The 11,832-nt window shown below is 39.4% G+C and overlaps 1 protein-coding gene across 1 annotated transcript; it reads right to left on the minus strand.

Moving 5' to 3' along the window:
• Positions 1–5,325: 5,325 nt before the first annotated feature.
• LOC147203327 (inactive serine/threonine-protein kinase ULK4-like) lies at positions 5,326–11,832 on the minus strand. Its single transcript, XM_086114716.1, has 13 exons — positions 11,668–11,832; positions 11,402–11,539; positions 10,910–11,009; positions 10,487–10,626; positions 10,213–10,363; positions 10,030–10,131; positions 9,817–9,900; positions 9,639–9,714; positions 9,358–9,507; positions 8,995–9,215; positions 6,985–7,051; positions 6,813–6,891; positions 5,326–6,074 (listed from the first exon to the last, which is right to left on the minus strand). Exons 1-13 carry the CDS (start codon positions 11,830–11,832, stop codon positions 5,901–5,903), a joined length of 1,647 nt encoding a protein of 548 aa, XP_085970842.1. The 3' UTR covers positions 5,326–5,900.

The raw sequence follows: 11,832 nt of genomic DNA on the forward strand, positions 1-11,832 counted from the left end.
GAGACAGAAAAAGAGAGAAAGAGAAAGGGAGATAGAAGGGGATAGAGAGAGAGAGAGAGAGAGAGAGAGAGAAAAGCATGCGGCGGTATTTTAAAGAGTTAATGATGCCACCTGCTGGACAATAATGATAACCTAAAATTCTCTTGCAAAGGGCGAGAAATTCGCTGACAAGTGCCTGGGTCGTATAAATCGGTTTTAGTTCACAGGTCCTAGAGTTCTTGAAACTGAGTTGAGTTTTTCTATCTTGAGCATTTTAATAGTTGAAATGACAAATTGTGTGGGGGTTTTTTTTTGTTTGTTGTAACAGTTATAATTAAATGAGGAAATAACGATGAATTTTTTTTTGGACGCTGCCATTGTAATCCATTTCTAAACCAGTGCCACACTGTAAAATCAAAACTATGTAGTAAAATAAAACACCTGATGTTAGCTCGATAAAATGTTATTTCCAATTCCTGACACCTCAAGTAGAATTGCTGTCAGGTTTTTGCCACTGGTTGCATCGAGATCAAAATGTGAGTTATTTACTGACACATCCCAGCTATGGGCTTGTGGTAACTGCAGATTTAGCGCCTGAAGTTAAATGGAGAAGGAAACGGATTGTCATCATGGGAGCGACCAGATTGAAGTGAAATACAGCACATTATGAATGAGCAGATATGAAAGCAAATGAAATCAAGTATGTTTTCTACTCACTGTGAGTCCAGTTGGATCAGTTCACATAATTAGCTGGGGTTTTTGTTTAGTAGATGCAAAAATATCAAACGAAATTACTGGGGGGGAAATTGTTTAATGATTACGTTTTTAAGTGTCTTTTGATTTTCTAAAAATCAATAGAACAAATCATTGAATACATTTTTTAAAATTTAATTTAAATATTACCAGAATTGCTCTTTCCATTTTTGAGAGAATCATCTTGACCTCTTTATGTTCAACCAGAGAGCAGAGGTAGCCCAGCAATTCGACTCAGTAGCAAGGAGCTCTGGACGCACGAACTGATGTTTTCTCTTCTTTGAGGGATGAGCAGAGCTCTTGTATGAAGATGCTCCACTCTTCCTGATTAAGTGACAACAGCTGCTCCACAGGAGGAAAGCAGAGGAAGATGATGGGTATAAATTCAATTTGGAATGTGCATGTATGCATGTTAATGCATTGGTGACAGGCAATGAAATTGTGATTCGCTAATTCTTTCAAAATTTCAAAAAGTTGGAAGAGTGATGTTTATGATGAGCATTGCACAATGAAGGAAAATGTGGTTTGAGGGTGACAAATGATGGAAAAGACTGTCTCAAAAGATAGTTGGCATAAAACAATCACAGTCCACAAAATGTTCCGCTTGGTGGGAAATTGAAAAGCTGTGGCAAGGTGAAGTTGCTCGAGTCCTGCCAGCATCAAATGATCACAATAGTCAACCTGACAGATTAATTCGTAGATACAACCACCCTGCTCCTCCAAAGTGGAGAACAATTCAGATGTGCAGTGCATGAGGGAAAAGAACCAGCGGAATGTATGAAAGTTTGGAAAGATTAAAGAGGTGCACCTCATTGCTTTTAGAAATGTTGCTTTTGAAGTTTTTTTCTGAATGCTTCAACTCTAAGTGATTCTTCCTGCACAGTTTCTAAAAATATGAATACCTATCGCAAAAACACTCATGGAGATTGCAAAACTAAAAAGCACAAACATATCTTTGCCCTGACGAGGTAATTTTGTAACACACAACTTTAAAAAGATGGTTGTGTTTCTTTTGATGTTGCTTACAGTCCATCCATCCATTTTCTAATCTGCTTCTACTCACGAGGGTCTCGGCCATGCTTGAGCCTTTCCCAGCTATCTCCGGGCAGTAGGCGGGAGACACTGAATTGATTGCCAGCCAATCGCAGTAATTTTTACAGTAAATATATTAAACACCTTGAATAAATAATACTTGAAATGGGGATCACTGTGTGTGTCCAGCCTACCTTGTGCACAGAGAAAGCAAAAGCCTGACTTTTTTGCCCCCCCCCCATTCTTCCCATCAGAGTGTCGTTGGCACTTGTGTGCTAACTCAGATGAAGGCTTATGTTCATTGTTTGATACAAACATACAGTTTTTAGTTCAGACGAACTAACCAAGACTTATTTGCTTTGCCAAGAGAACTGGGGGTTTTTTTCAATTTGGTGAAAGTTTTGTTTTTTTAGTTTGTGTGAAGATTTTTGCAAAAATAGCCAATAGTTACAAAAAAAGTACTTAAGACAGAAAAAAATTCGCTCTGTAGATACTCCCTAACTACTGTGTCAAGTGTGACATCTTGTGGTGAAAGTAAGAATAATGATTTGGTTGAGCATTGAACTAAAAACAAACAGACGAGTCAAATTCCACGGAGATTCTCGGTGTTCACATAGAGAACAATGGATGCTGATACACACTCTTCTTCAAATCTTGTTAAGATCACACCAAATTATCATAATTTCAAACCTTTCACTCTCAATGGTTTCCAGCAACATTATGCATTTGCTTTAACATTTTCTTTTCGATTTCAGAACCCCCATGAAACATCGTGATGCCTCCATAGCACCGCAGAAGTCACATACCTTTTTAGATATTTTTTTTGCACTACCAAATTAAAAGGAAAATTATCCAATGGATCCTCTAAATGGCCCCAAAGAAGCATGATGTCACGAGAAATCTCGCAGGATCTCACTTTAGCGAGCATCCAACAATGAACTCTGGGCACATGAGGGCATAGTCTCCCTGGTGCTTAAGTCAGAAAAGGAGCACTGCTTGTCACTTTTGGGGCTGCGCAGATTCTCCCATCGATTTGATGGTGTCGGTTCCGCACCTTCATGAAATGTAAGCACTGTGGGTGGAGCGACATTTAAATAAGTGCATCCCCTGTCAAATCTTCAGCACCTTTCCTCTTGTGCACTCAGGAGGCTGTACGAGGATTAGCGCCTGTTGAAGGTGAAACATCACGTCATCGCGCCTTTTAATTGTGTGACATCTGCGTCACAGAACGGCTGCCGACTTGTGCTGCTTGGTAGCTTGCAGATTGTCTGGAGGCGCAGCTCACAACAACTGCACTTATTCTATCGGTGGCAATGGGGCACTAGATGTGGAATTGTTTGTTTTAGATATATGCCGGTCGTGAATTCCATAAAAGTGCCGCCTGGGCATGTGCGACAGGAAGCGTTGCTCGTAACGGCTCACTTGGTTTTCAATAATGGAGCAGCTCCAAATTTACATTCCGTCATGAGAACAGTTCGCGGATTAAATTACTTTGTATAGATGAAATACAGAAAACAAATTGATGTGCTTCTTCGAATTAGCCCGTTAGATGAGCCGCGCACTTCACGAACAGTTGTCTGTGAAATTCACGTTTGTAATTGAGGTCAAACTGCTTCCCACAGTTGTCCTAAATGCCACTGCCTTCTTTTCCGGGTTCTCCCACCACCGGTTTAAACGTCACGCGCGGCGGAACGGGAACGACGCCTCTCATTTGAAGAAAGAAAGTAAGAAAGAAAGACCACTCCGCCTCTCATTTGCTGCGCAAAACGTCAGTCAAATTAAACGCATACTAATTGGTTCCACGAAAAAAAACGATTAAAGGTGGGCCTTCTCAGGAATTAAGGAAACTCCCCTGCATAGCCGGATTGGGTGTAAAAAAGAAAAGTGGACATGTGCGTGAAAAAGACACGTTTGGCCCTAATATTTTCCAAATGGATCACTACGGAATTCGCATGTCTCTGCTAAACTCCACAATTCATGATTTAGCAGGTATTCTCGAATTTTACTTAATGGGTCACACCTCTTCAGTGACTTTTCACCACTTAGGTTAAGCAAGTGTTTTTGTCAGAGGAGTAGACCAAAGTCGGTCCTCAAGGGCCGCTGTCCTGCCCGTTTTCCAGCTCTCCCAGGAGCAACACACCTCATTCAAATAATCAGGACCTTCCTAATGCTGCTTCGGGGCTGGCTGATGAGTTAATCGTCTAAATCAGATGTGTTGCAGCCGGGAGAGCTGGAAAACAGGCATGACAGAGGCCCTCCAGCCCCAGAGCTGGACATGCCTGCCCTCGACGGAAGAATCACAGCGCGTAAGAAAGACACGTAAGGAATTGATTTGAACGTGAACGGTACAACATGCCCCATAGTTATTATTTTCTCAGCCCACTTACGTATTCGTCAAGCAAGCCCCATTTTAAAACCATCAGAGACAAAAAAAATCCTATGGCCTTGCCTGGAAATGTAGCACACTTCGTGTAGTGAGAGAGACCATTTGAGATGCTGCGGGGAAAAATTGGGCCACATTTGTCAGAAATGATTTATTAATTATTAATACATGACTTCATCTGTCTATGCAACATAGACTGGAAGGCAAAACAACACCTTGCCTGTCGATTAATAGGCAGAAGTTTACCAAAAAAAACAAAAACAAACTACATATCCACCCATTGCAATTAATACAACTGAGTAAATCATGGCTTCCTGCAAGTATAATCAGCTTTGGCTGAGTCCTCTGAAGGCCGCATTTTCGGCTAAATGACGTCTTCCGGTGCGACTCGATCACTTGGTGTCCAAATGCTCAGTAAGCCTGTCCAAATTCGCCACGATGTATGCGGTCCACAGAGTCTACATGAGGAGGAGCCTTTGAAAGCGTCGAATGACCCAGCCTGCGAATTGTCTAAATTTGGAAACCACGTGTGCTCAAGTCGCGCCGAATGACACGTCTTGCTGCCTGAAATACAATCTAGCCTTCGGAGAACGCAGATTGTGAATTTGGACACAGCTTTTGTGTTCAACGGAAAAATATGCACACACAATTTCCGCATTTGGGCAACGTGCTAACTTCCGGTCAGTAGTCTCGAACGCATAGCGACAGCATCAAATTCTTTAAAATATCTCCCCAATCTGTGTAAATGACATCAAATTACTATAAATTACGTATAACCTTATTTGATCCAGTTAAGCAAGTGTCAATGAAGCAATCATAGCATTGTATCTTATTTAATGAGCCATTTACTGTATCACAGTACATGCAGGTCCGTGTGAACAGAGACTTGCCTTGCTTATTTTGACATGCTCAACCCAGCTGCTTAGAAGACAGCAAAAACAAAAAAAAAAAATTGAATACAGTCTTTATTGTCACCTTCTATGGTGTAGATTAGGGATGGCCAACCAGTCAAAGACTAAGAGACAACTTTTTTACTGTGTTACTGCAAAGAGCCACATCATTCATGTGGGCACACATAAACATCACCCCATCCCTTCCTCTAACAGACACACAACAGGAAGAAGGGCAAACAGAAAGATGTGAAAAATGCCAAGTATACATACACACACACACAGACCTCTGCTCAGACAGATTTATTGTCAATGTCACACACCAAGATGATAATGACAGAAATTGACTCCTACAGTACTAAGACCACAGGCCAGTCATTTTCAACAATGAATATTGTGTGCACTGCTTCACACACACAAACTCTCAGTTCAACCAAGTCCACAAACAAAAATATACTAACATTTACATTATTAATAAACGGAAGCCAAAAGCTCAGACGCCTCTGTATTTTCACCTGGAAATACTGTATGTCATTAGCTGCTGTGCATAGAGTTCACATTTGACAACTCAAGATTGTGAGGTTGTGAACAAAATCATAATTACTGCAGTATACATAGTTTTTATGACATTCTTATTTGGTGGAGTACGCTGAGATTGTTACTATGTAAAAGTGGTGCCTTTCGTCAATAAGGCCACGAAACAGGAGTATAGTGGTTTGTTTGCGTTGATCAGACAGCTATGCCATCTAGTGGTGTGATGAGGTAAAAAGCCTACCCTGACAACACATCACGCAATGTGTTCAAATTCCAACTAAAATGTCTTTCTCGGGGCAGCATGGTGTCAACCGGTTAGCACGTCCGCCTCACATTGCAGAGGTTGTAGACTGATTCCAGGCTCCGGCCTTCCTGTGTGGAGTTTGTATGTGTGCCTCGCATTGCTGTACCTTGGCATCTACGCTGACTGAGGAAACAGTTTGGTCTGATTGAGTATGCAGAAGCGCTTTCACACAAGATGTGATGTTGGTGCCAGTTGTTGTCTTGTAGAAAGATGAAAGGAAAACAGATTTATTGTTCAAACCAACGTGAACCACTGCATCACAAGAAACAATGTTTCTAAATTACACCAGCAGATGGAGACAGAGAATTTCTGGATAATGGCAAAATCGAATGTACATTACTGTTCTGTATGCTCACTGGCAATAATGGGCATACGATCATTTCAAATACAAATCTGAGTTTAAAAGAATTAATGAGTTTTTCTTGACAGTGTCAGGAAAAAAATTCTATCCATACAAAGTTCAACATAAATGAATACATCCCAAAATAGATTTTAGAAAACTTCAGAACTCAGAAAATTGCTAAGCCATGATTGATCATTACCTGAGCCCTGAGCAACTGTGATGTAATTTTCATTCAACAGCAAGTGGCAAAATGGCTGTTCCATGAGATGGATAAAAACGGGTGTAATTTGCTGCTTAATTCATATTACACAAAGGCAGATTTAAATCAGAATACCGTGTTCAGACTAGTAGGGCCGCATAGAATTTATTGTACAGAGAATTTCTGAGTTGACTTTCCCTTTAACAATAATTCAACCATCTAATTAGAGTCATGGGTGTGATGTAGCCTATCCCAGTCATTTATCACTAAATCAGCAAATCCAGCCTGTTGAACAAACCACGTGTTTCTCCTCAAAGCAAAAAAAAAATAAAAGTAAGGTACGTCTGGGTTTACTATTAAGACGTGAAAAAATAAAAACAAAAGTTTGTCAGTACCTTAACAACGTGGAGGTCACTCCCCTGAGGAGAACGACTGCAATTTAAAGAGTCTGCGATGCTGCAGCTTCCACAGGAGCTAAAAGAACAGAACATTTAACTTTCTGTGCAGTGGTGAGACATCTAAAATAATAGATAAAAAGGAGAGTAAATATTTACTAAATCCAAATACCTGAGAAGAGAAATTGTCTCAGTGTTATCATCAATGTCACTCTTTGGCCTGAACTTTGATGGATTATCTTGTGGAAGAAAGAACACAGGAACATTTGTTTTGCAAAAGGAGATCAAAGCCAACTTTAAACATCAGTCTTGCCGTGCCACTCATTCTATACAATCACTGTGGACTTGTATTGGACATGATTAGACTGTGCCAATAAACTTCATCCACCTTGTCCCCAATGTGACTCACACTGGTGTGCGGCTGTTGTTCGTGAATGTTTGGTGGTGGTCTGAGGGGCCGTAGGTACACAATCGTAGCCACTCTTTCGTCAGCCTGCCCCAGTGCATCTGTGGCTACATACGTAGTTTAATGTGTGAGTGCATGAATAATGTATCCACTGTGAGAGCTTTGAGTGTCCACTGTGCAGAAAAAGCGCCATATAAATCTCATGCATTATTATGATCATGATTATGATTATCATTACAATACAATACATGCTGATTTATATAGCGCTTTCACAACAGCGGCAGCTGTAACAAAGTTACATTATAGTATTATGATCCCAGTGTGGGACAAATAAAGGTTATCTTATGATAAACTGGTCGCCAGTCAATCGTGGAGGATTCAATTTGTAAAAATTGCAGGTCTGGGTAGCTAAATTTTACTTTTCTGAGAATAAACCAACAGATTTAAAGAATTTTAGAAACGAAATCCTCACATAATGATGAATCCCATATTTCTATAGTTCAGTGCTTCTCAATTATTTTCTGTCATGTCCCCCCTAGGAAAAAGAAAACATCTCGCCCCTCCCCCTCCCCGCAACTATAAATAGTATTACTTGTCTATAAAATTGTTATAAGTGCACCTCTGCATAACGCTGTATCCTTATTAATGTATAAGAGAATAAAAACAAAAGAAATATGGACCAACTTACAATAAAGAATAGCTTTATTAACTGTAACAGAAAAGATTTAAAGTGCATCTGAAATTCAAGAAAAAAATTAAATTCTTAATTAAACTTTAAACATTTTTTGACCGACCATGTCAAAACCATATGATACTGAAAAATACAATTCCATAAAATCAATAAATAATAATGCATTCAAACTGATCACCGACATAAAGTCAGGAGCACAATATAAAAACAAACCTTTAACCTGCAAAACAAAATATATAAAATAATTTGTGTTGATTTTTTTTTAATCAAAGATGATGTCAGGATTAAGAGAAGCACTGCTATAGCATGACTCACAGGTTAAGTCAAATTTCAATCGAAGAGTGCAAATGCTACTTTTACAAATATACTGATGTTTGATTGAGACTGCTCTGGAAAATAAGTGGTGCAGTTCTACATCTCTAAAAACGAAACTGCTGATAAGATGAACGAAATAAACGAAGCAACAACAACTACAACTGCTGATAGATCAAAAGTCGAAACAATCACTATTACAATTAAAATATCTGGGTGGCACAGTTGCCCATTGGTTAGCACATCTGCCTCAGAGTGCAGAGGTCATGGGTTCGATTCTGGGCTCTAGCCTTCCTGTGTGGAGTTTGCATGTTCTTCCCGTGGTTTTCTCTGTGTACTTCGGTTTCTTCCCACATTCCAGAGACATGCATGGCAGGTTAATGGAACACTCTAAATTGTGCCTGAGTGTGATTGGTTGTGTTGAGCATGAATGGTTGTTCGTCTAAATGCGCCCTGTGATTGGCTGACTACCGGTTCAGGGTCTATCCCGCCTACTACAGCTGGGATAGGCTCCAGCACACCCACAACCCTTGTAAGGATAAGAAAAGGGATGGATGGACAATACCTTTGATATAGTGTCATTCAAAAAAAATGATCACTACCATCTTTGTGAAGACAGAATTTTGAATACTGTATAGCTCTTGCATCATTCACCGAGTTCATGGTACAGGTGAACCTAATTACGTGTCTACAGGAGAGCCAAATCACCAGAATTACTCCAGTCAAATGGAATTAAAATAACACAATGACATATCCAGTAAAACAATTATTACCTGATGTGAATGACTCCTCGAGTTGCAGTATTTGAGCCATTTGTTGAGTAGCGGTTTTATCTTGCGTCTTTTCTTCTTCATCCTCCTTTTGGGGCTCTGCCAACGTCCCGGCTGATTCCTGAGTCTTCCTCACAACTCCGCGGACTGCAGTGTGTGTCTCTATCCCGCTGTCTGGTATGCTTATGTTTTTTGTCCGAGATGAGGTTGACTTCTCCAAAGTCCTTATTTAATGGAAGCATGTGCATTGAACACTCTTTCGGTCAACATCATTGCAATTCTGTATGCATGTTAATTAGTAAATACATTATCAATCATTGAAAAGCACGAAGTAAACATGTTCAGAAATAATCTGGCGTTACAAACCCCTGAACAGGTGAAACACCACTGCTTCTGCCATTTTTTTTCTCGACAAACTCTTCGTCATCAGCATACTCCTCTACTTCCTCTAAGTCATCTTCCTTATTTTGTTCTTGTGTCCAAAATTGGTGCCTGAGTAAGTCTGGCCACTTAATCCTGAAGAACAAAACAACACATGTTCAACTACAGGGTGATCAAAACGTGCAATGACATTTCAAATTTAACTTGAACAATTTGATTCGTTAAGCCTTCCATCATGTACAGTATGTCGGTGTGTCCTGTCTGACCTCTCAGCATGGTTTTTGGTGAGTAAAGCTCTAAGAAGATTTTGGAAACCTTCACTGGGAAGACTGAATGGAAACACTGTACGGACAGTACAAGTGAAACATTATAAAAATATTCCTTTTTTAAAATAATGAGTCAAGATCTTTCAATTTTCTAAGCAATAATTGATGTATACAATACCTCTCTGCACGGGCGATGAAGGTTCCTGATGTAAAATCATTCCAGTGAGTTCATCGTGGTTAGTAGAGAAAAATGGTGGCTTACCTACAACAACAACAAATTTCTTTTTTTATTAGTCTTGAATGACTGTGCTATTTAGCCGACACAAGGTTTGGGTAAATACAGATAACACAGTATAAAGAAAATGACATTTTGTGTTTGTGTGGACCATACCAGTGTACATGTAGTAGAGAATACAACCAAGAGCCCAGATATCCGAGGTGAAAGTCGTTTCTGATCCCTGTAGGACTTCTGGAGCCATGTAACGTGCTGAGCCTGAAAATGTATACATGGTCCTGTTAATTGATTACGTGCATCAGATAACAGTAAAACAAGGAATAATACAACAACTCTGACCTTGAAACCTTTTTTTAATATCATGTTGATAGTTTTCCTCTGCATCTTCACATGAAGAACATAATGACAAGAAATCTTCAAGGGTTTCCCTCTCTGTCTTGGAGTGACTGAGGTTACTTAACTTTAAAGTACCACTGTTATCCAGCAGGATCTATAAAATGAAAGATGATAGTTTATTAGTTTACTTATATACAGTATATATATATATATATATATGTGTGTGTGTGTGTGTGTCTAATATGTGTGACATTATGGTGGAGATGTACAAATAAACCTTAGTTGGGGTCAGGTCAGAGAAAATGATTCCTAATTTGTGGATATATTCCAGTCCTTTGACCAAGTCCCAACCAAACTTCCTAACCACATCTTCAGGCAGACATCCATCACGAACAATTACAGACTCCAAGGAACCACCTAACACACAAAGAGAGAGGCTGAGAGAAGGTTAAAGAGACACCAAGAAGTAAGCCTAAATGCAAGAAAAAAAGTCACCAAAAATTGTGCTAATTTTGTTTCAGACAATAGAAGAATCTAGTTTATGCCAAAAGCACACATATGCATTACTATGCCGCAGAAAATAGGTGACACCTTTCGGGACATAATCAGAGGAATTCTTTTTCATAGATCCATACTGAAAGAATGCAAGTACAGTACCGGTATATAAGTAAAGGTTGAGGACCGTTCATTAGTTACTGACCTGTGCAGAGCTCTACCACTACCCACAAGTGCTTTCTGGTCTCATACCACTCATAAAAGCGAACAATGTTTGGATGATCCAGATCTTGACTCAGACGAACCTGCAACAAAACAGAGAAACAAGACAATGTCAATCTTCTTTTGGTCATTCCAGTAGAGAAGTAACACTACTCACATATTTGTAAAATAATGTCAAATAAAAATAAAATTATGTGAAGAACAATTGTAAATAGCACAGCCACCTTATCTATATCTATATTGATATTGCACTTAATTGAACTGTGTACATTGACACTGAAACATTTATTTTGTGAATGCAAACACTTTGTTTTTCTTCTTTCTTCTTTCTACCCACAATTTTGTTGCTGCAGACTGTAAATTTCCCCAGTGTGGGACAAATAAAGGACATCTTATCTTAAATTTGAGTTTTGGTCCATCTACAATCTCTTCATCTACAACCTATACAATGCAATAAAAACGATTGAAATCCTACATGGTTGGTGATCTCGGGTCTCTTGACTTTGTCACTGCATTTGAGGGCGACATAGTTTAGATTTCCCTTCAGTCTTCCTTTATAGACAATAGATGTTGAACCTCCTCCTAGCTCATCATACAGAATGAAGTTCTCCATCTGATGTGAGAAGAAACGATGAACTTTGTCAAATTTAGCCATGAAATTTAATAGCCAGTAAGGGGAGGTGAATACAAAATAATTATAAAACTAATGTCAACGTATTTGTATAGGATGGTTATAAATACCTTTTCATATTTCGTGGAGCTCCAACACGTCGTTCTCCTAACCGGAAGTCGGATGATGCGGGTCACTTCAACCCACCCGAGGGGCGCTAATGAAATATTTAAGTCGCAACAAATCACACCAATTGAATTAAATGAATGTTTATATGTATATGTACATGTAAACAT

The sequence above is a fragment of the Hippocampus guttulatus genome, chromosome 6, assembly GCF_054856545.1.
Source record: "Hippocampus guttulatus isolate MCC_2025c chromosome 6, RoL_Hgut_1.0, whole genome shotgun sequence".
NCBI classification, from domain to species: domain Eukaryota; kingdom Metazoa; phylum Chordata; class Actinopteri; order Syngnathiformes; family Syngnathidae; genus Hippocampus; species Hippocampus guttulatus.